We start from the raw sequence: 24,491 nt of genomic DNA, 5'->3' as shown, positions 1-24,491 counted from the left end.
TTTTGGCACCGCAAACAAGCTCTCCTGAACCTCCCACCATCCTCTTCCCTTGCCAAACACACCCTCAGAGACCTTAAGAGCGAGAGGCAGCTGTGCTGCAGCAGAGAAAGGCCACCTTACCCATCAGGTACTTCCACTCGGTGCTGAGGTCCGCCTGGTTGGCCAGGCAGCCCTTCACCACGTTCAGGCAGTAGTTGTTGCAGGGCTTCACGCTGGACATGCCGCGGCAGTGCGGGCAGTACATCAGCTTCATGATGGCACGGGTGCACTCGTGGCTGAGGGACACCTGTGGGGACAGGGCAGAGTCAGGCACAGACTGCTCAGGGGGCTGTGGGTGAACTCCCCTCCGCCCTGGGGTGAAGGAGCTTGCTGTGACCTGAGAGGCAGCACAGCCCCTGGGTACACGGAGCAGGAAAAGCCACTTCCCCTCTCAGTGCCCCTCCTTCCCCACTCCTCCTCCCTGTTGGAGGGACAGGACCTCTGGGGCAGCTGTCAGTTCCTCAGGCTGTGTTCGCACCCAGGCTTCTGGCAAAAACCTGTCTGTGAGCACCATCCCCCTTCCAGGCAGGTCTGCTGGCCACAGGGACATCTCGGGCTGTCCCCCAGCTGTAACCTGGACCCTGACATGGTGCACGTGTGTCCCCGGAGCCTCTGCCACCAGTGCCACCACCGTGCCCCTTCTGCAAGGGTCTGCTGCCACTGTCCTGCAGACACAGCTGTCCCACACAGACCGCACCTCCAGCCTCCTGGGGGGATGCGCGGCGGGGCCCTGGACACAGAACCTTCCTAGCTGGCGTCTTTGGAAAGGAGAAGAGTCTTGGGGGAAGGCTTGCACAATTCCAAAAGGATGGGCAATAAGGGCACTCGACACTGGGAAGTGATTGCTGGCTGTGAGCTCTCCAGGAACCACAGGCAGCCTGGGCCAGCCACGCCGTGCCAGCAGCTCCCAGGCCCTGCACCTGCAGCCGGTTCTTTGCGGAGCTCGCTCTGGAGGGGCTTTGTCACCTTTAATTAAACCACCCTGGGCCTGCAAGCGCAGAGCCAGCGCAGGTGCAGAGCCCAGAGAGCCACAGCCTCAGAGCACATCAGTGTCCCCACAGCCCGTCAGCCATGGGCCAGTGTCCCCTCAGCTGCCCTGGGCAAGGGCTGACAGTGCACTGAGGGGTGAATAACAGCCTGCCAGACCCTGCAGGGATGCTGGCAGAGCTCCACTCGTCTTGCTGTCTTTTCTCTTCCGTGGTCATTTTCCATCTTTGCTCAGATCCATCTGCAATTCCCTTGTAAATCTTCTAAAATAATTTGCAAAAGAGAGAGTGTCAGTATGAAATCTCCCTTGGTTCCAGATATTTGATGCTCACAAGGAGCCCAGAGGGGAGAAAAGTGACAGGAAAAGTGAAAGGAAAAATCCCTGGGCCTCCAGCTGCAGCTGCAATGGTGAGAACTCTCTTTACTACTTGTGAAAAATACTTTGGACGTGGCCTTCTGGGGGCCTCCAGGAAGACTGAGCTCTGAGGTACCCTTGGGAGAGTGCGAACATGCTGAGCCCAGGATCAGAGGTTGTATCAGAGAAACTCCCTAAGCTTGCCCCGTCCTGAGACTGCCGGTGTGGTGGCACCTCCATTCCACTAAACCTTGGAGAACACGTGCTGGATGCTGCTGAGGCTTCTTCACTGGGCAGGAACGCACTAAAATAACCCGATGAGAACCTTCTTCAGGATGAGGACAAAAATGAGTAAGTTTTGGAGAGAGAACCCAAACAGAGCCTGTTGCCCTGGCGTGGCAGCCCAAAGAAGCGCTGAGGTGGCTGTGGATAAACCTGTGGCTAGAGGGGCTGAGCCTGGCAGGAACCCCCCACACCCCAAGGCTTCCCTCAGCTCGCTGGGCCAGCTTTGCGTCCCTGCGCTGGGCCAAGCCCTGCAGGCAGAGCCCGGCTGCCATGTGGCCGTGCCACCGGGAGATGGAGGCTCTGTCCTGCTGCACTGCACGGACACCACACACTTCATCCACCCCGGGGAAACAGGGAAACCACTCCCGCTCAGCAGAGCAACACAGCGCAGGGACGGGCAGACAGAGAGGAGTTGATTCCTCACCTCGGGGTTTAAATAACCCGGGCTCAATAGTGGCCCAAAAGACACCAGGTAAGAGCACGGTGCATGCTGGAACAGGCTGGAGCTCCAGACCGGCTGGAACCAGAGCACTGAAAAAGCAGGGATGGAGATGGGAAAGGAGCTGTGAGCTCCCCTTCGCCAGGCAGAGCAGTCACCAACACGCATCACAACCCAATCCTGCAGGCTGCACAGGCCATCAGCTCCCCGTGCTTTCCCGGCACAGCCCATCACTGCTCATCCAGCTTCTCCAGCACTGTCACCTCCCCCTGCACCCCTGGCACCTGCAGAACAGCCGAGTCCTGACACGGGGCACTTCCCACAGCACTGAGGGGAGCCGCAGGATCGCCTGCCTTTATCCACACCCATCCCTGGTGCAGACTTTTGGAGTGGAAGGGGCTGAAATGCTCTGGAAAACAGGAACACAGCGTTGCCTGCAGGAAGCAGCCCTGAGGAGGTGTGGGCTAGCCCCAGGCAGAGAGGACACAAAGCTCCTGACACCCTGCCACAGCCACGGGAGTCACTGAAAGAGGCAACACAGAGATTTTGGCTCAGAAAAGTATCCCCAAGGCCCTGTGCTGCAGAGAGCTGCCTTCTGTCCCCCTCCCCATGCCACTGTCACCAGCCGCTCTGTCACCAGCCGCTGCCACCAGCCACCCCGCCCGCGTCCGTGCCCGCGCAGCTCCTTTGGGATGCTGCCACCTGCCCTGGGGCAGTGGGTACAGGCAACAACGGCACCCGAGGCTCAGTTTCAGCTCCTGAGAGCATGGGGAGTGGCGGGGGGGGGAATGCTTCAGCAGCTCACTAAGGAAGGTTTCTGGATCCCAGAGGGAGCTGTGTGCAGTCTGTCACTCCCACAAGGTGGCTTTGTCTCCTGGAGGACAGTGTAGTGGCCCATTGCCCCAGGAGGGGGGAGCCTGGCCCCTGCTGCCTGCCCCACAGCCTCTCTGCAGATGGGCAGGTGACCATCCATCACCAGCCATTGCTCTGCTGCATCTGGCAGGTGCCAAGTGTGCAGCCTGATCTCCCGGCAGAAAGGATAAACGTGAACTTTTGCAGGCGCACGACACCAGGCTGCACTCCCTCTCCCCAGAGAATGACTCCAGCCTCTCCTGTTGGCAGCGGCAGCCCTTTGGCACAGGCAGGCTGCACAGGGGAACTCACTAAACTGAGGATAAGAGAGCAGGAAGAGGAATCGCACCAAATATTTTCTTTGTGTTTTTCTTGGCCAGAGCTCAGTTTCTCACTGTTTCACGCAGCCCATGGACTACTGCTCCACACAGGGCAGAAGAGAAAGAGGGCTTGGGGCTACCAGAACCCCTTCCAGCCCTGACCCTGCACCATCCCTTTGGGGGACTTGCAGCATATTAAGCAACAGAGTCCTTCAAACATCTCTGAGTGCTCCTGGATTAGTTTGCTGAAGTTACCTTCCAGGTTTTTTCATCAATGCTGTATCTACACGGGAATCCCAGCCCCAGTTTGGAGGGGCTGAGCTTGCCTCCCCAGATATGGACCCAAGAACACGGTCAGGGGAGCACTGCAGCTCCTCCTCTCTTGGCACAGCCAGCTCCTGCCGTGGCACTGGGGACAGGAGCTCCTGGGGTTGGAGCTGTGGGGACACACGCCCTCCCTCCCTGGCAGCTCCTTCCAGATGAACTCCCCCAGTGGGAGCGAAGCAGTTTCTCCAGGCTGGCAAAGGCAAGCCTGACCTCCACCTGCACACTGAGACATCTTCACCTGCCAGTGCTTCTGCTTTCACCCCTCAGCCCCCAAAGGAACCTGAAACATCGAGTTACCCCTGCCCAACACCTGTGGGTGCCAGCTAAGACCCGCAGGGAGTCCCTCCAGCCTCCCAGCACAGACCTGCAACAGCTGATGGATCCGTGGGCAACTGCATTCACCACAGGTGGCCCGAGGGCAGGAGCATGAAAAGTCCTGCAGATGGAGTGAAACCGGACAAAACGGCTTCATCTTCAACTGATCTGGCACAGCGTGAAGGTGGGACATGACAATAATTGATTTCTCTAAGTGCCATCAACCTGGCCCAGCCTGTGGCTGGTTCTCCTTTAAGGAGGCTTTAGTGGCACCTCTAGTCTTTTCTTAGCTCAGTGACCTAGAAACTGCATTGAGATGTCAAGAGAACATGCACAATACAGTGGAGAAGCCATTTCCCAAGAATCTGAAGGAAAGATCATTATTATTGAGAGATATGGCTTGGAGCCAGGGCACTCATTCAGTTGTCAGAGGTATAAATAAAAATGCAAAATAAAGCTAAGCTCAGCCTAAAAATACATTGATTGTACGTCACCGCTCAGCTAAAATCCACATACTCTATTCTGATCACAGTGACATCCACGGGTACAGCCCTTTGAAGTGTAAGCCCAGTGATGAAGTGATAAGGAAAAAATGTTATCTTCTAAGATACACCCAAAATAGGGGACAAATCTTACTGAGCAATGAATAATTTTAAGGAAAGCTACTTTACAGCTGGGCATACAGTGGTAGCAACGAGGTAATGCAAGGGGAACAGGTGGCTGCCTCATAAAAAGCCCTGTTCCACCACGGCCATTTCAAGAGGCTGTCAGCAGCTCCAGCTCTGGGCTTTCCCATGGCCACTTTCCACACCCTCACGTGCCCAGGTTTTGTTGGTGCAGCCACCCAACCAGATGTGAATTGCTGGAGGCAAGGACCTTTGCAGGTTCTCCTGCCTCCTGCCCTGGTGCTGGAGCTCATCCCAGGTTCTGAGAGCTGGCATTTGCTGTGTGACTCCCTGCCATGGTGTTTGCTCAGCAACCAGCACAGAATGGGCACGTGTGGAGATAATTTGACAGAAAATTGAGAACACATAATTCTCTATTCAGGGTGGCATTGGTTTCCTTAATTTTTCCTCCTCCTGAGCAACGTTTAAATCAATTACGGTGGAATTAATGACTTTCACAAGCCATTTGCTGAGAGGACGGGCTGGGGGATTAGGCACTAACTGGGTTCCTCGCCACCCCCCAGCCAATTTAGAAAACATTCAGTGTGAAAGGCTTCTAACAACAGTAAAAAAAGCTCCTGCCATGTACTTTATTAACATGCTTTCCAAGCAGAGAATCACAGAAACACAGGAGGACATCTCGAGGATAACAAGAAGTCACCAACTGTCACCCTTTGCACTTCAGGAGAGCAAAGTTACCCCTCACGGGACCTAAACATAACTTTAGAACAATTATAAACTTTCTGAAGCACAAATTCAGGGAGGACAAACTCCTTGTAGATGAGGAAAGCACTCAGCTGAAATTCCTGAGACACTCCTGCCCAGGCACTCGAGGCCCAGAGACACCTGAGGGCTGCCAGCTCTGGGGACGGCCAGGGCTTCAGAGCCCCTGGCACACGCAGCAGCACTCTGGCCAAAACGGGCTAGATTTCTCCAGAACAGAGGAAAAACCCTTCTAACCCTTCCTCTGTACCTTTGAAGAACAAATCAAACTTGTGATTTGCAAGTTCAGCCCAAGTTACCCGTCTTGGCACACCTACAGATGCTCAGAGGCAACAAGAGCACGTCTTGCAGAACCATGAAACACTTGTCCCTCAGCCCCACCATGGTCTGTTCTGAAGCTTCTACCCAGGTTACACGCTGATTTTCCAGACAGCACCCACTGATCTGCAGAGCTCTTCTCGCAGGGTAAGATTTGGTGCAGAAGAAGGGTGCAATTCCTTCCGACCCCAGACCTTGCTGAACAGTGAGAGGGTTTTTACTGTTCTGAACTGGGACCTTGTTTGACAGGTCTCAAAGAAGAACAGAGAGGGGCAAAGAGGAGAGGAGAGGAGAGGAGAGGCATTTTCCTTCATTACCCTAATGTCTAGTGCTTTGGAAATATTCAAAGCCTCCAAAAATACCCTCAGCTATACTGGGGCAAGAAAGGACCAAGGAAGTGATGATCTCACACACAGCTAAAAACTGCTACACCCACTCCAAAACTCATTTCTTTACACAAGTCAATTATTTCCTGGAAAGGTGTCTAGAGGAACCAAAGTGTGGGATGCACAGAGGCAGGCCTCAGGGAGCTGCAGCTGAAGAGGCCTTTAGTGCTGGGACCAGCTCTGTCACATCCTGCAGTTACAGGAGTTCCTTCCTTCCCATCCCAGCTGCCTGAGACTTGGAGACAAGTGGAGCTTTAGGAAGCCACAGGTATGTGGACCATCCTTCCACCAGTGGCAGCACCAAGCTGCTACCAGAGCAGCACAGTTTGGGCTGTGCCACTGCTCTCCGGATGCCTCCCAGGCATGGGACTGACCCCATGGCCACTGGCAGGGCTCCTCTGTGCCCAGCAGGAGATGGCCAGCTCCTCTGGCACCCAGAGCCTGCAGCCAAGCTGCAGATGCTGCTTTTGAAGTGCTGGCTTCAAACCAAGGCAAGGAAAGGAAAAAAAAAAAAGAAGAAGAAGAAAATAATCATCCGACCCCAAATCCTTTCTCCTTTTGAAGCCTGGCTTAAAAGCAAATGAGAACCTGCAGCCTAGCTGCAATGTGACCGGACTCCTCGGCCTTCAGGGGCCTTTAAGTCCATCTGAAAGGCATTTAACACCAATAAAATAAGTTGAGCTCTTGCCGGTATTTTTCCTACCCCCCTCCTCCCCTTGAACATTCCCCCAGGCTGCTGGGAGCCATCTGTGCCTTGCTTCCCAGGGGAAGCAGGGTTAGGTAGAGTGGAGAGATTTGGGGATGGAGAGAGAGGCCAGGCTGGGTGAAAGCTCCAGGCTGCTGGAAGTGCTGTCACAGCCTGTCAGAAGGAGGGACAAGGCTGAGCTGGTCCTAAACACTGCTGGTGGAGGTGACGTTCTGTGGGCTCTGCTCCCTCTAGAACCCTGGCCCGAGGCCGTGTGAGGGTGGCCTGCAGGGAGCTCTCTGTGCTGTGGTGTTGGTGTTTCCCACACTGACCACGTCCCTGCCCTGTGGCTGCTCTCCCATTCCCTTCCTGGCTCTCATCTCCAGGAGCAGTGCAGACCCAAGGTGGGCACTGGGACCTCTGGCTTTGGTCTCACGTGGGGTTAGCTGGGGTGAAACAAAATACCTCCAGGTGTGCCAGATACCTGCCAAAATGTGCCTGCACTGACTCTCAGGTCTATTTTCCCAGGTAGAAGGCCTTGCTATCTGAATGGCTGTTCTAACCTGCAGAAACCAAGTTACATCAGGCAATTTAGGTTTCCAAACCAAGGCATGCTCTGGAGCCAGCAGACAGCGGGCAGGTCTCAGAGGCAGGCAGGGGTGCTGGGCAGCTGGAGGAAGAAGCACCCACAGCTGGAGACCTCCCGAGGGCTGGGGCTGAACCTGCCACACTGAACCATTCCTGGCACCCTCTCTCACCTTCTCATGGGAATTTTCAGGGCAGGTGAGGGAAGTTCTGCCAGCTGTGAAAACCCCTTCTGGGGCAGTGTCTAAGGGAAAGCAGGTCAGCTCTTCAAGCCACAGATCAGGCTGGGAAATGCAGGCAGGTATTCAGAGCCACTCCAATCACTCCAAATCCCTCGGCTGGAATTGTACAGTCGGGATAAAGTTGTCAGTGTGAAGAACAGCGGCTACAAAAGCAGGTCAAGCAGAGGAGCTGATCCTGCTGGGTGAGGAGCTCCCGAGCTTCCCGTGGGATGCCCAACAGCCCAGGAACGGGCTCAGCCTTGCTCTGTTTCAGAACAAAGCAGCACTCGGAGGAGAGGTTTGTGGTCCACAGGGGAGCCGGCCGGCTCTGTGATCAGGGCCATCTGCAATGTGGCCATTTCATGCTGGGCAACATTTCACTTCTACAGTCTCCCCATGGAGGGACCCTCAAAAATCATGATCCAAACCCAGAAGGGCTGTGATGTTCTTTGCACCTCCCCGTGTCTCACTGGGAATCTGCTCCATTCACCGGGCACTCAGTGCCCAGTTTCTCTGGTGACAGGAGCGGGAGCTGCAGGTGTGCCCAGCCCTTGGCTGCTGAGGGGAGTTGCTGTGGGGAGCACACCCTGCTCCCTCCACCACATGGTCAGCAGCTGCCTTGTGCATGTTTATGCCAGCCCTGATGTAATTAGCACCTTGACGTGTGTTAAATGAACCAAGCTTTCCAATTTTTCAGAGTGAAACTCTAAAAGAAACAGCTGCAGGGCTGACAGAAATATGATTCTTTCAAAGTCTAATGAATTGTATAATCACTTCAGTCATTATTTTGCATCTTCCTTCCATAAATGCACAGCCACGAGTCCTTGGAGCGCGGTGGGGTTCAAGCCTTGCCAAGCCCATCATTCAAGATCCTTCAAGTTCCCAAACCTGTCAGGGCTGGGAGGAGAGCAGGGCACAGGCACAGTGTGCTGGGGGTGGCTGTGCTGGGGTCTGGCGGCACAGGGAGGACACAGAAAACCCCAGCACAGCTCAGAGCCCCTCCTGCTGTCACCTTACTGTGCTCAGCACTGCGCTGCAGGAGGACGTGGAGGATGGAGGCTGACGCCAAATCCGTGCCCTTCATGCTCCAGCACACCAGAGCTGCTGTTGGGCCTGAGGCCAGACAGACTGCCTGGGTCCAGCCCTGCCAGCCCAGCAGCCACATGGCCATTCTGCAGACTCAAGAAGAAAAAAAAGAAAAAAAAAAAGAAGGCTGGGGTAATTGAGGCAAACTGGGGCAGCAAAACAGGGAGAAGCATTGTCCCCATCTCCCTCCAGGCTGTGGTGAGGGCACGTGGAGAGGGCAGTGACAATGGCTCCAGAGGCAGCACCCACAGATAATTGAGAGGATCTGTGTCTTTAGATTCCTGTCTAGTACCTAACTGCTGTCAGATATTAAAATGAGAGAGATTCATGTAGACAGACAGACTGCTGTCATGTCCTCTCCCTCCAGAGGAAAATACTGCAAGCCAACACCTGCCTATTCCACACACTCCCTGCTCTGTTCACTTAACACAGGTATTTCCAGCTGGTACAATTTTCAACCCCTTGAAAACTAAATTCAATTGACTTTTAACCACCAGGTAAATATGGGAGACACATTTCTCCTCTCCTGCATTATTTCTATCCTATTCAGAACACCTATGGGTTTTTATCCCTGAAGGGTTGTGATTGAAACATAATAAGGGATGGAAATACTGGAAAGTAATATGTGAAATACATAAGGATGTGTTCAAGACCGCACGCTTCTCATCCAGCTTGATTTGAATCTATCCAAACAAATTCCAATGTTATTACAAAATGCCCTCCCCAGCTTTTCACGCAGCAGTGCTGGAAAGGAGCAGGGCTGTGTGTGGGGCTGCAGGAGCTGCTGTACCAAGGTGTTTAAAGCAGGAAGGCAGCTGATGGCAGGGTGATGATCCAGGGAGCACAGCCAGCTCAGGGAAAGGGATATTAAGCTCCTGGGTTTGCAGGGGGAATTGGGCTGGCTGAAACTTAGATCTAAAATGGTTCCAGCCACGCAATCTCACACACAAACTGCCAGGGGCAGCTGGACAAGAAAAGATGAGGCACTTCAGCAGAGGCGGCACTTCCCTTGGGGAAGAAGGGCAGGTCCCAGCACCCTTCAAGGTCACCCAGTCACAGGCAGGTCCGGGCAGCCATGCCAGAGGCTACAAGGCAAAAGGCAGCCAGCACAGGAGCTGCTGCAGGAGCAGCCCCTGGAAGTCAAGAGCTTATTTCAGCCTGGAGCCTCAGATGGTGCTCGCAGGAAGGCGTGTCTGAAGCACTGCAGGGTTCCCAGCCTGGGCCTGCAGGTCCTCCTTGCCCTCCTTGAGCACAGCCAGTCCTGCAGAGGATCCCTGGGGCATTTTGCACCCTGTGAACTGCAGCTGGCTCTGCAGCACCACAAACCTCCAGCACAGGCACTGACCAGCTCATCGTTGGAAAGCCTCCTCAGTGGTTTGGAATGACAGAAAGGAAAACCAAGAGAAAGGCCAGCCTGCTGCAGCAGCTGCTGTTGGTACCTGCGCCCTCCCACTCCACCCCTGCTGCTGACACCGGCACCTTTGGGACCTGCTGCTTCCTGTGGAAACCCTGCAGGACACAAAGCATGAAAAACCTGCACAGCTGCAAAGCCAGAGCTGGGAAAACATCCAGTGACAAGGAAATAAATGTGGGGATATGAGGGTATTGCCACTCACCACTGCCGAGGAACAAGACTCTCGTAACATCTACTTACAAACACTAACACTGTCTTTTCAGGATCAAGAGGAGGCCAATTTAGAGAAATGCTTAATACTTTTACAGAAGCGAAATCCTTTAAATGAAATAACATGTTATTTATGGTTGTGGGTACTTGCTGCTGGCGCTCTCAAAAAAGATCAGCCACCGAAAGGATGGAGATGTCCCACCAAGCACACGGGACCAGAGTTCACTGCTCTTGAGATGCTTTAGCACAGTGCTTTCATAAGTGGGAGAAGAAGATTTTATCTTCATTTAATTCAGTAAGATCAATTTTATGCCTACTTCACCAGAAAAGCAACTGGAAGCTGAAAGACAGAAGTCAAATATGTCCTTTCAAGCTGTGGATAAAAGTGGGCATGTAAAACGGCTGCAGTCTTAAAGGACATGAGGACCAGACTGTCTTTGTTATGTTATTGACTTGTTGGAAATGTAAAGCATGTTTAGATAAACATTATTTTCCATATGTCTTCAGCACATTCACTTAACCATAAAAAACATTTCTAAAAATTTTATTTTTAGGGCTTTTTAATTGGAATTTGGTTCCCAGACTGACCCACCATGTGTTTAAAAATTACTCATATGGTAAATAGGAAAGCTGCCATGTACCTTATACTAACAGAAGAATTTTAAAAAAAATAAGGCTGAAATATATTGTGAAACACAGTATTGGCTAAATAAAAATGTACTGATAGCTGACTTCAACTTCCATTGGTAAAATGAAATACAGGATTTAGTGAAAAAGCTTATAAAGAAAATCATTACATTTTGTTTCAAACTCAAATGAGAATCAGCCTTAAGAACATCTACTGAGAAAAGGAAATGCAAACAACTATTAAAATCGATTATTTGAGTAAGCGTTTCTTGCTTACGTAGCTGGTGTTGCTACACATCAATCTCTACTACCTTGGGAAAACTTAAAATTCAGAAACAAGAACCAGTGAAGACCCAGCAAAGGGAAGATTGTCATAATAACTCATTTTCTGACTGATGAGCAAAACTCATTTCAAATTACTTCCTCTCGCTGCCTTTGGAAATGGAACATTCCGTGTCTGCTCTCTGGGCTCTGCCTGACAGGCACAGGCTGCCGGGGCTGCCAGGGGAGCTGGAGGACTCTGGACACTCTCTGGCATGCACAGGGCACTTTCCTCGGTGCAGGAATGCAGCAGGGAGCTGTGCAGCCTCGCTGCCCTGCCCGGCTGTGCTGCTGCAGCTCTGGCCCGTCCCATGGCACTCTGTGCAGCACAACTGACCCAAGGGGCCTGAGCAGAGTGACCAGCACGTGACAAACCCAGCCAGGGTCACAGCCACCACTGCTCGTCACACTGCAGGGTGTTCTGCTTGTGTTTACAAAGGGTTACCTCTCAGCCCTTGCCATTTCTTCCGTCTCACCTTTGCTCCCCCCAGTCCTGCAGCATCCCAGTTCACTTCCACCACATCTTTCCCAGGCGTGTGCACAGCGACTGCTCACAGCAGGGAGGGAGAGAGGATCTCTGGTGGCAGTGAGGGAGGATCTCTGGGCAGCAGCTGGCAGGCAGCGACTCCACCAGCACAAGGCCCTCTCCTGTTCACACAATGCTGAGAGCTGGAGCACATTCTGGTTTTGGGCACTGCCAATCTCACAACCAACAGGATGCTAAACAGAACTGGGATATTTGTTCTCTCTCACCCTGGCACGCAGCACGAGGTGGAATCCCTGGGGGAGCTCCTTCTTAAGTGCCCTGCACTAGGCATTTAGTGGCTGCTGCCATTTTGGTAGCTGCTACTTCATGCAGGCCATAAAAAACACGCACCTGGCATTGTGCAACTTAGATGAAAACCTGAAATTTGCGCTGAAAGCACAGCTACAGAAACACAGAACGTGCACATGAACACAGAGTGGCCCATGGTAACCCCTCAGTCTGTGTCAGGGCAGGGTGCCATCCATCCTCACCTGCCAGAGAGGCACACCAAGCCCACCCCGGGTGCCAGCCCAGATGGCAGCGCTGCCACCGTTGTCTGTGTCAAGCCAGGTTGGTGGCAGCAACCACCAATCAGAAGTTTTAGGACTTGTGTCACAGCCCGCAGTCTGTCAGGGTGACTTTGCCTTGAAAGCTTGGATGGCAGTAAAGATGAAAAATGGTTCTGCCATTTTCTCCCCGTCTGCCCTCAAACTATTTATGCCCAGCAGGACACAGAGGGGTTGATCCCACACGTGGCTCCTGCTCCTGTCCCTGCCAAGGGCTGCCTCAGGCTGTGGCTTCCTGAGATCGGGGCAGCTGAAGGTTGGGGAAGAAACACCCTTTGGGCACAGTGGAGAGGCAGCAGGGATTAAAGAAATCTCCTGAAATCCACAGCTGTAGCTCACTCAGGGAGGCTCTCCTCCACTTAAAGACAGCCAGGGACTCTGGCAAACAGCATCAGCCCTTCTCTGGAGTGCCCAGTGATGCTGCCTCTGCACAAGGACCTGAAAGAGTGACAGGACACAGGGCATACACTGAACTGGAAGTGTCTGAGAAGCTGAAACCAAGAGGGGTTTAGTAGAAATCTGTAGTTTTACTGGGATTTGCAAATAAATAAAATCTATTTTTTTCCTGAAGTCCAAAGCTAGCTAATTTATTTCTAAGTGTTCATTTCAACTGGCTTTCTCAGTCTTCCTGACCAAAACACTTGCCAGTGCTCCATATGAAATTCCAACTCAAAAAGATAGTTTTAAAGACTGCTGCTACCAGCTGACAGGAAAGTTGAATTCCAGTTTCTGACCCTCTTCTAATGTCATAATTATAGAGCAACATGAAAAATGACTAGAACCAAGGCACCAGTTGTGAGTTGAATCAAACACTTCACATCCATTTGACACAAATGTAAACCCACAACTAAAAAGTCAGTAAAGAAGACAGGGAAAATGAGCCAGTTTTGGTCTTCATAACAAAATCGGCTCTCAAGAAGGCTGTGCTGAGGTTTTCTCACTCAGTTCATGCAACAGCAACACACTGGGTTAACTGCAATGCCAGGAAGGGCTCCTGTGAGAGAGGAATGGTTGGGACCCTCCTAGAAAACCCCTCATCCTGAAGGAATGGACTGGGGGAAGCTGAGGGAAAAAGAGGATCTGTGACTTGTCATGTTCCCATGTTTGATAAGTGATGCCCAAGAGAAGGAAAATTCAGAAAGGGGGGACCAGAATCAAAATCCAGTGGGTCAGAAGCCTGCTGAAGGTGGGGGGAAAATCTGCTGCGTGTTGGTATCTCAGGTCCCTGCCTTTGGCTGATACCACACCTGCAGTTGCCCTGCCAGCCTGTTTTACCCACCAATCTCAGCTACAGGCAGGATCATGCCCATCGAGCTGGAAATCTCTGCCATTGAGAGGATTTATGGAAAGTATTTTGCTATTGTCCCCCTGAAATTACATCATTCTCCTCTTTTATGTGTCTTAAGTGTCAGGAGAGTGTGATGTTAATGAGATGTACAAAGGCTTTTGGGTAGCTGAACAGTTTTATAGTCCCACATTGATAAATGAAAGCATTTGTCACTGTTACCACATTAATGTTTCTTCCTGAGATCAAAGTCTGGATTTGCTGCATTAAGTGGGACCGTCCTCTGCTCCGCATCACCACACGTTACCTTCTGAGGAAATGAATTGTGCTTCTGGATTTTTACATTCACAGTTTAATCACATCCTGATTCTCACACCTGCTGATTCCTATCTCCACATGAGGTATGCAAGCCATTTTTTTATTATGGATTTTCTCCTTGCTACCTGTGTGAAAAGCCCAACTATCTCGTTACAGGACAATCACTTTCTTCTGGCTCTGAAAGGCGGCTTCTGCAGTAAAGGATACAGACAATTTCCTTCCTTCTGGAACCCTGGATTCAATCATGTTAATTTACATTTATATAGCACCTTTCACCCCTGAAGATCCCAATGCACTTTACAAATTCCCCCTCTCTGTACACAGAAGCTGTACAAATAGACAGGCTACATAAACAGAGACAGGATCCCACTGCCAGCCTCTGAGACACATCCCTCTGCCTGTATTCCCAGCCCAGGTGTGGCCATGCAGCTCTGCACACCCCGCAGCACATCTCCATCAAGGAGGAAAACGGGGGCAGTGTGATTTAGAGGCCCGCCAGGGAAGCACAGGGAATTCGAACAAGCAGCAGAATGGTTTTGCAGCCTGGCTAAGTGACATCTCCCTGGCACTCTCTGCACGGGTTAGAACGGGGCAAAAGCTGATTTGTGGTGGGGTACACCTCGCTGCCTCAGTGCTGCTGCCAGTACCTGTAGAAGTCCAGGTTTGCTTCTCTGTGGTGGTACCGGGAGCATCCACAGAGGACAGTTCACTTTCTTGGAGAGTGTGCAGCCTCTAGGCAGCATAGGTTGGCAGTGACTCCCCGTTGGGAAGTACCTTTGAGAGATTTCCTTGCGGGTCAGGGCGAGCAAAAGTGCTTCAACCCATGAGCCTTTGCAGTTCTAAGTTAATATTTCATATTCCATTGGTTATTCCCCTTGTTCCTGGTTTTTACTCCTCCTGATTGGTTCTTTTTTGGATCCTTACCCTGACTGGTCCCTTTCCCAATTCCTCTCCCCACTGGCCAAGTTGTAAAACCCCGTCCCTGGGTACCCTATATAATCCCTCTTCCCTGGGGCCACCCGGCTCTTTTCCCTTTCAGACTTTGTGGAATAAAGAATCTCTCCAGGAGATCGGAATGACCCCATCCTGCTGTTTTTACCCCTGTGTCACCCGGGGTGGCAAACGCGGCTCTGCTGCCCAGGCAGCCTCACAAAGAGTCGATCACTGTGTGCCTGAGAGTGCCCAAGGAGCTGATCACTCTCCACCTGAGAGTGCCTGTGCCCCGTCAAACCAGGTGTCTTTTCAAAGACGCTTCTGACGAGGAAGGTCGCAGCCCCTTCACCACTGCACCAGACTGTGACACTTCTCCCTCCCACTGACGGGCAACCCTCGGGTAGTTTATTTTTTAAAACTGGAAAGCATCTGCTTGCTTTGCAATGAAAACGAGGGGAAATAACCCCCCCCCTCCCGACAGCAGCGGCTGAGTGGGTGCAACCAAGGCGAGGCTGGAGGAGGAGGGAGAAGCCAGCGTACCTGAGACACCTTTCTGACCACGTCGCTGCCCACCAGGAAGCCCTGAGCGTAGGAGCGCGCGGCGATGAAGGCTCGGGTGGCCTTCACCTTCAGGTCCCTGGGCACCTCCCCGAAGGGCCTGTGCTGCTCGGCGTGTTTGACCATGCAGTCCAGGTACTCGTCCGTGATGTGGTACTGGGGGTTCAGCAGCTTGAAGAGCCTCTCCAGCAGCCGTGTCCAGAACTCATTGAGGGCCTCTTCCAAGTTGATGTTGGAGCTGCGGTAGTAGCGGCGCAGCTCGCTGTACAAGTCCTTGAACACCTTCACGTTTTGAGTGTACAATTCTCCGTACATGCTGGGAAAGGCATCGTAGAGGGCCTTTTCTGACTTGTTCAACAAATCCTGGAAATAACCTGAAAGGTGAGAAAAAGGAGAGGTGATGTATCAGTCAGACAAGCTGGAATCCAGCAGGCTGTGTCATTTGGCAGCGCAGCAGAATACCCAGAGAAGAGAGAAGGGCCCTGACAGAGCCTTTCCTCCAACCAACATTGGCCACTCTCAGATCTGAGCCTTAGCCATGAAGACAGGAGAACCCTGGTCTGGGCCTCTCGCCTTCTGGCAGCCTCACTTGGAAGCAAAGCCGGGTCTCTTTTCTGAGTCCACAAGGTGTCACAGCGTCACCCACAAGTTTTCTTCACAACTGGCATTACTTACACAAACCCTAAGCTGCCACAGGTTATTTCCAAAGCCCTGGTGAGATGAAGCAGGGCTGCCAGCAGGGTGCCAACCCTTCCCAGGGACATCCCTGGTGGTGGCAGCCAGGCTGGCTCTGGGCACGGCCAGAGTCCAGGTGCAGTGTCAGGAACAGGCACATCTTCCTGGGGATTCCAAGGCAGGGCTGTACCCAAGTGGTTTTTAACCGAGGCCAACATTATCTGGGGTCCATTTGCTTATTTGGGTGTGCATCCTGCTTTTGTTTCAGCATAAATGACGGAGTGGTTTTACACCTGTGGTTCAATGTGTCTCAGATGTGACAGAAATGTGACTCTTGCTACACACAGCAGCGTAAGAATGACAGATTTGAGTCCTCCTTTACCAACATCTTTAGGTATTTCCATCATCTACACTGCCAGCCACCTTCAGGCTGAGATTGCACAGTAGGGACCTCATAGCAGGATTGGCCTGATCCAATTAATAGATTTACATAAGCAACTTTAATCATCATTGAAGTTAGTGAGAGGAAAAATAATTTAAATAATAATTTTAATTTCAATTGCATTTGTACTTTTAGGGTCTTTTTGAAGCAAACCTGATTAAACTATTCTTTAAATCTAAATTACTTTTTTTTTTGGTGATGCGTGATAAGCTCTAGTTGGAAAGAAACTGTTATTCAATTAAAATCAAACAGCATGTACTTAGGTACATAAATTAACTTCATGGGGCTAGACATATAGGAAAAGAAAGAGAAGCTTCTGAAAGATGCATACTGCATGTACAATGCTTTATTGAACAAAGTATTTTTGAGGGAATGGTGCTGACTACAATTAAAGCCCTCTAAAACTGTAGAACTAGGAAAACTCAGATCCATAAGTCTTACTTATACTCACTGACTGAGAAGGGCCATACAAGCTTTCATGTGTTAATAATCTCTCGTTGGTTTCTCAGAGCTGAATGAAGCTAAAACTTGACAAGTGAACTGACCAAATGAAAAGAACCCTCTGCATCTGCGCCACAGGTGGCTAATACTGAACATTCCTGTGCTGTTTTAACAAAGCAGCACCAAGTATTAATAGTAGTCTGGCCTTCTCCAGCCACTATCATGTGCTGCTTAATAGATTCACATTTGATCAAGGGATTTTTGTTTTTAAAAGATCAGGAGCAAACTAGGTCTTAGCAGAAGTCTGGTTTAATTACTTATGCAGAAAGTAAAAATCTGTTATCTGGAACGCTGACTAAAAACTGGCTTTAAAATGTACTTTGGGAAGAAACTTACTCTTATTCAACATGACTGGGTTGGAAGTTTCTATCTTGTCCAACCATTTTTACTGGGATCCCTCCATCTCTCAAATGACTGACCATGCACCTTCCCCACTAAAACTGGATTTCTGCCTACAGACACCAAGTGCCACGGCATCAAAGTCACCTGAGACCTTGCAAAGGGGGCTTCTCATTTGGAAAAAAAGACAAAAACTGATCCCATCAGACTAGAAAAAAGAGATGCTGCACTCACCTGCAACAGAAACAAACCACAAAGTTTCTCTGATGCTGATGAGGTGTCTAAAAGGTCTTCCCTACCTTCCTGTGTCACTCCAAACAGCGCTGGTTGCCCAGTCACAAGTTAATTAAACTGAGCTCAAACTCTCTCTCCCTTGTATAATCAGTGTTCTTTTCTGTGTGACAAGAGACACGAACTGAACAATTTGCTCAGCAATCGAGGTAGGACGTGCAGCTTTGCACTCACCATCAGGAGGAAGAAAACACCAACAAATATGGCTCAATTTTTCAATTCAAGGCAAAATTACTTTCTTTGTTTTGCTACAAGAGAAACAAGATGTATATCTCCCTGTCAAAAAATTGGAGACTGCTCTCAAGAAAGTCAGAGCTAATTAAGGGCTGATGAACTGTTCCTTCTCACCCAAGTGAGGGAACACCGATTACAGCCAATTCATTTGTGGCCGGTTCTCACAAAGTTCTTCTACATTTCACATACTGAAGGAAAAAAAATCTACACTAGCCAGGCAAAATTAATTAGCAATTAAGCCTACACGTGTTTGTGACGAATGGCTGGCCTGGCAGGGAATTTAAATGCCCGTTTAGCAGCATCAGAAGGTACCACAAAGTGAGGTTTGTCAAGAGGGATGCCAGCTGCCCTGTTCCTCAGTAGTGTCAGCTGAGATCTCCCAGTAGAACTGCACCTTCTCCTTAACCCTCCCTGCCTGCTAATGCCCAACCTTTTAATGAGTTTAGACACGTCTCATAGATTAGGGATGTGCAGGGCCTTGGGATAAGACAACCTGCTGAAGCACAGTTCAGGCTCCTGCCATTCCACCTTGATCTCAGGTAGAAGGAATTACTGATTTGAGGGGGAGCAGCCCATTAGCTGTAGCCATGGTGGGCGGGGGACCCTCCAAGCCTCCAATAACGCAGCTGTCCCACTGCTCCCATCAGAAGTTACCAGAAACGGCGCCAGCAGGTCCCTTTGGATGTATCAGCTCCCACTTGCTCCCCACTGCTGGGTCTGCCCTGGCTCTCAGAGCACCATTGGAGTGCTCAGCTCAGGGTATGAGCACAAGGAGCGGCTTCACCCAGGACGCAGCTGCTGCCACCACGTTCTCTGCGCCAGGAGCAGGCTCATGGTCTGCACTCAGGCACGGTAGCACAGGGCTTTGTCACCTCACGAATGGCAGGGATGGAGGGGAAGGGCTCACAAGGAGCTGGTGCTTCGGCTTTAAAGCCCTTCTGGCTCCGGGAGGCACCACTGCCCTCCCATCCCTGGGGGCAGCAAGGCAGCTGAGGTCACCTTCCCTCTGGAAGGATGCACTTGCTGCCGCTCTGAGTCACAAGAAAGCAGCTACGGATTCTGTGGACCTGTGCAGAAAAACTCATGGCTGTTCTTGGCTTCTGCCAGCCCAGGAATTTGACGGTACCAGGCAGAGACACCTCCCTGTGAGTCACCTGCTAAATCCATGACTGGCCTTCCCCCCTTTCACAAAGTTTTCTTCAGGAGCCATGGACAGGTGAGTCCTTCCTCACCACTGCCAGCTGAGGGACACAACACTGCCAAGCCCAGCAGGTGGCTTTCAACACCAGGACTTCAGACAAATCAAACTCAGTTTTCCCTGGGCCAATGCAAGGCACGGCTCCTCAACCAGGGCTGCTCCTAGATGAAACATCGCCTTTCACACCCTTCTGCTGCAAAGTGTTCAAAAGAAAAATAAAATGAAATGGAAGTCGGCTTTATTACTATTATTATTGCTTTTCACTTCCGGGCTCAGAAACAAGATAACTGGCTTTGCTCAAAGGAAATTTGCCTTTTGGCAGAGGCCAGGTCTGAAGAACTCTGCCACAAATGCAAAAATGCCAGAAAGTTATGAGTAAAGAAATGAAAGCTTTTTACAACCAAAACAATTCTGCCACCTTGGCTGTGCTTCCTCTTGCTGTTGTAGTGACAAAAACTTACTTCTCAGGGAATTAAGTTTTCAACCAGAATCTATAACCTTTGCATTCAAGAGAGACTGCAGATCCCCACCCATTTCCCTGCTTCACAGCTTCCCAGTGTTCGCAGCTCATATTTTCACAGTTTCCACATTTTCACAACTCTGGATTCAAATTGGGAAGCTGTGAACAGCACGGCAGGGACTGACAGTTTCTCTCTGAAGATAGAAAGTTTTGAGTTTCTCCTTCCTCAGCCCCCCCCCAGCACCGAACACTTTATCCAAGCTCCTTGCTACTGTTTGATCACTCAACATCTGGAACGCACTGGGGTTTCTTCAACTAATACAATGATGGAATGGGAATGGAAGCAGGAGGGAATGAGATCACTGAAGGAAGAACACCCAAATGCTCTTCAGGCAGGCGGCAGAGCTGGCTTCCTTCAAGCCCCATCAAATTTGAGAGGCATGCTAGAGGAAACATGAGAAATGGAGAAAGGTGATTGAATTACTTTCGGTCTGAATATTATTCAAATTTTAAGCAGAAAACTGCAGTAAATAATGTCCTACACACAACAGGGAAGAATTGAGACTGGAGGAACACCAATGGTGTTCTTGTGAAACTGCTGCACAAGTTTTGCAGCAATGGGTGACATTTAAACCCTCCTGCTGGTCAGACACCTTTGCCCCTGTGGTCTGAGGGCCTTGCCATGAGCTGCCAGGACAGATGGAGGTGGGGACAACATGAGGAGGAGGAAGTATCAGATCCGGTGTTGTCATTTCTCAGTTTTGAGCGAGCACATGAGCCTGCGGTGGGATTCACGCAGGGCCAGAGCCACGGAGCTCTGGAGGAAGGCTGGGCTGGGCAAATACACCAAGAACAAACTGCTGTGTGTCAGCACTGGACTGAGAACAGGAGAGGGACTGTAGCTGCTCCTGTGACGTCCTGAACCCCAGCCAAAGCAGGGAAAGAAACAGGATGGAGATGTCTGCTACAGCAGACTACTGCAGTTGGTCTGAGGAAGACTCTGTTCCTGGGCTGAGCTCCCACTGAATACCCTGCTGCACTTCCCAACACCAGTTTGGTTCTCCAGTTGGTTCTGATGCTGTTCTTGCAGCCAGTCTACTATTAGGAGGGAATCATTCAGCAACAGGTTTAAGCCATTGAAGTCCAAATCTAATGCATTCACGTCTATTTTATTCACTTCAGCAAGTACAATGACACTTTATTTATAAAATTGTTATTACTAATTTAAGTACTACCTATGGCTGTGCTGAAGGGCTGACATCAATCCAAGAGCAGTGATATGCTCTGGTTCACACCTTGGCTGTGTGCTTCCACAGGAAATAACCACAGTGAGACTGAGTGACTGAGGCTCCATGTGCTGACAGCCCTGGATACAGCAAATGCCATTTTCCTGGGGAGTCACCTCCCTCCTCACAGCTTCACACTCCTGTAAAACTGCTGCTCCGGAGCTGTTTCCTCAGTCCTGAGCCACCCTGGAGAACACAGACCCTCTCTGCTGTCTTCTGGATCACTCCCTCCCTCCCAATGCCTCTGTTTGGTGGCTGTGACCAAAGAGGCATCAGGATAAACCAACACTCAGATTGTCAAAAAAGCCCAAACAAATGGAGATAAAACCAGCTTTTCCCTAGAAGCCAAAGGATGAGCAGTGTGAAAGAATGTGCTAGGATGCAAGAATTATGATTCCTTGAGGTAATGCAACTTCAAAACTTTTAGAATTTGCTCCAAAGAGCCACTTTACTGATATTTCCTCTGCACACTGTGTCCTGGGAGCGTGTGCTGAGAACTGTGTGGGAACGCAGAATTGAAAAAACATTGTGGGTCAATGAGACAAAAAGTGCCAGCTCTGCCATGCAACATCAATTTTGTACTCTCCTACACCTGCTCAGTGCCCAGCACAAAAGCACTTTAAGATTTTGACCTCAATCCTGCTGGAAGGTTGGTCCTGGGCACCTCCTCTGATAGGATTTCTTTTCTCAGTTTCTGGTCGAAGTTCATTCTTTGTCCACTTGGTCTTTGCCAATATGGTCCTGTAGTTTCAATTGTTGTGGTGTTTTTGTTTTGTTTATGTTTGGTTTTTTTTCCCCTGGAGTTCACTCTTTGAGACATTTACACACCAGGTCTCACACTTTCTCAGCATCCATGCTGCCTTCCTACACAAACAAAGGAACTTTCCCCTCTTGACACCTGATAGGCTCTCCAGTCCTCTGGATCACTCCACTTTTCTTCACCTCTTCTGCTTGGCATAACTCTTCTTAGCTGTGGGTGGTCAGAAGCACAAAGAACATCTCCTTTCCTTCACTGGCAGTAACACTGTGAATACTGCAAGGACTGCATTTGCCTTTTTTTAGGAAGGTACCACATTAGCATTTCACAGACTTTCTGCCACCAACTGGCACCTCCCTAATTCTCCCCCTTGCTATTTCCAACCAATTAATCCCCAGTTGTACGCCTAACTCTGAAATATTGAATTTCACTCCTATTTCTATTATTGTGGTTGTCATGGTTATCCACTATCCTCTTCAATAGTGACAGCTTTTCCCACGACTGTGCCACCAATTAATCTCAGGACTGCATTTCCTATCATTTGTGCCAGTTCTTAATGGGGCTGTTAACCAGGATGGGGTCTAGGCCTGTCTTGAGAACCACGACTGGGACCTCCCTCCAGCCCAGGAGCTCATCTTTCAACACAGTGTATTGCTGCCTCCCCCTTAGCTAGTTCACCTGATAATTCCCTTACTAATTTCCATCTTCTTCATCTTAATTAACTACTCAAGGCACAGATGCAAATGTCTTTGAAGTCTCCTGAGATGGATTAGTTGATAGAGCAGACACACCACGAGCAACAGTGAAAGCAGGCTTTGGATATAGGGTTTGACTGAATCTCTGCAATCTCTTACTCAAGCTGCCTTTGGGTAAAAGAAAAAGCTGGCCTTCCTTAAACTGGTTTAGACTGGGACATTCAGCAGACAGCTTGTTTCTTGTGATAGGGAAAAGGAGAGCTTTTTGAGAAAACCAAAACCTTTTCCTGCAAAAGAGAGATGCTGTTGCATGAAAATGCTGTTTGGAACAGGGCTCTGCGAGTGAGGAGAGGAGCTTCTGCCTGGGAGGAAGCACCTCCAGTCACTCCAAAGAAACAGCACCTTTTCTGCCAGGGCTTGGAGAACATTTTCATTTCATTGTGTTGAATGGCAGAGAGATGTAATTATTTGCAGCTATTTCTCCTTCTGCATATTGCCTCTCCCCTGTTTCTACAATTTTCCAAGACAGGCTGCCTTTATCTAAGCCAAGCAGGACTGCATCCAGCTATCAAAACAAGGGAGTGGAGGATTTTCCCTGGCAGGGAAGGTCCCCAGAGGAAAGAGCTGGCCCTAACTCCAGGAACAGTGGGAAGCTGGATATTCTGCTTTCCCCCTTGATAAGCACTAGGGACCAGCAGGGTGTCACCCAAGGTGACAGCAACAAGTCTGGGTGTCACAAGCACAGCCACAGAGCTCTCCAGCCGCAGCAGCAGCTCTCTCCAAAACACAGCTGGTGAAGAAAACACTTTAGGCATTGATGATCCCAATGTGCTCCGTATTCCCATCCTGATGACCCTTGGAAACAGCTCTGTGCAGACCTTAAGACACCCCTGAAGTCAAGTTCAACAAATCTTCAGAGACAGGAGTCACTTGGGGCTGGGGGTAAAGGACACAAAATGATCTGTAGGAGTGGCAGGACATAGAAGCAAAGCCTGTGCACAGGCTGCAGCATTGACAGGAGTCAGCATCCCCTCCTTGGAGCACCTGAGCCTGCTCCAGCACTCCCTCCTGCCCGGCAGTGTAAGAGCAAGGAGGGAGCTGGAGCAAGCAGCCTGCACCTGCCTGGAGAGGAATTACAGGCACAACACGTTCTGCCAGCTGCTTGGTAAGTCCTTGATTGTCTAAGCTTGGAATTTCCATGCTGGGAACTTGGGAGCCAGGGCAGGTGCGGGTGAGAGAGGCTCCGAGCTGCTCCAGGCTGCACACGGGGAGGTGCACTGGTGCTGCAGGGGTGGGATGATGGAGCAGGAGGTGGCACTGAGGTGTGCCTGTTCTGTGTGGCACTGAGCAGGGTAGCAGGGCTGCAGTGCTGCTCCCAGGCACCAGTGCAGTGCGTGAGAGTGTGTGAGAAACAAAGACAAGCTGCACCTTGACAGACTGTTCACAGGGTTTATTCAACCACGTAATTCCCTGCACCTCCCTGCAGGTTCCCTGCACCTCTCCAGCCTGCCTGGCAGAGAATGAGGAGCTGTGCTGCTGTGAGGAAACCTCCTGTAGACTGAAAGCCCTTGTACAGGGGATTTGCTGTGTTTGCATCCAGGGTGGGATAAGCAAATACAAGAGATGTGAATCTTAAGATTATTTTACCCACGTGCTTTCCTGGGATCTCAGCTGGCAAGGGATTTTAATCATGGCACCTTCTAAATGTACCTGTGCTACAACCAGAGACTTGCAGCAAATGATGAACTGCAAATATTGCCCCAGCAGGCTCTAATCAAACAGATTTCAGAGCAACCTCTCTGTTAGATAAGGACTGGGGAGTTGTGTGGGTGGGATTCATAACACGGGAGTCAAGTCTGACCTGGCAGCTCAGTCCTCACTTGGGGAAGTGCAGGCACCTCCCTGTTTAGCATGAGCTGAGCTCTTCTTTACAGCCACTCCTCTCCCTCTGGGCTGTAGTAGGAGTTGGGATAACTGAGCCAGAGCAAGCTGAACTTTTGGATAAATGAAATTTTGTGAGATAAATTTAGCTCTCATTTTTTTTCCTCCAAGAAAGCCTGCATTTAAAGGCAAACCAATAAGCACCACAGCTATCACTGACAGGAACATAAAGGCACTAAAATTAATTGCTAATACTGCCTGTTCCTTTCCAGGTTTACTCAGTGAGACCTGAAGGGCTCCATTTCTCCACGGGTAAAATAAACACAGAGATTTAACAATACTGAGGGTTGCTGGCAGTTTTAAAAGGCGTGATATACGCCCTGGAT

At 50.5% G+C, this 24,491-nt stretch overlaps 1 protein-coding gene across 1 annotated transcript in view; it reads right to left on the bottom strand.

Annotated features, from left to right (window-relative positions):
• GPC1 (glypican 1) overlaps positions 1-24,491 on the bottom strand; it is a 199,776-nt gene that overhangs the window by 12,624 nt on the left and 162,661 nt on the right. The window contains exons 3-4 of the mRNA XM_066193957.1: positions 15,329-15,720; positions 121-286 (exon numbers count right to left, since the gene is read on the bottom strand). Coding sequence (XP_066050054.1) covers positions 121-286; positions 15,329-15,720 — 558 coding nt within the window. The remainder of the gene's footprint in view (positions 1-120; positions 287-15,328; positions 15,721-24,491) is intronic.

Source organism: Chamaea fasciata, unplaced genomic scaffold (genome assembly GCF_029207755.1).
Source record: "Chamaea fasciata isolate MVZ Bird 193981 ecotype frontalis unplaced genomic scaffold, bChaFas1.0.hap1 SCAF_11, whole genome shotgun sequence".
In the NCBI taxonomy this organism is placed as follows: domain Eukaryota; kingdom Metazoa; phylum Chordata; class Aves; order Passeriformes; family Sylviidae; genus Chamaea; species Chamaea fasciata.
The sequence above is the reverse complement of the archived record's forward strand: the minus strand, read 5'-3'. Positions and strand labels throughout refer to the sequence as shown.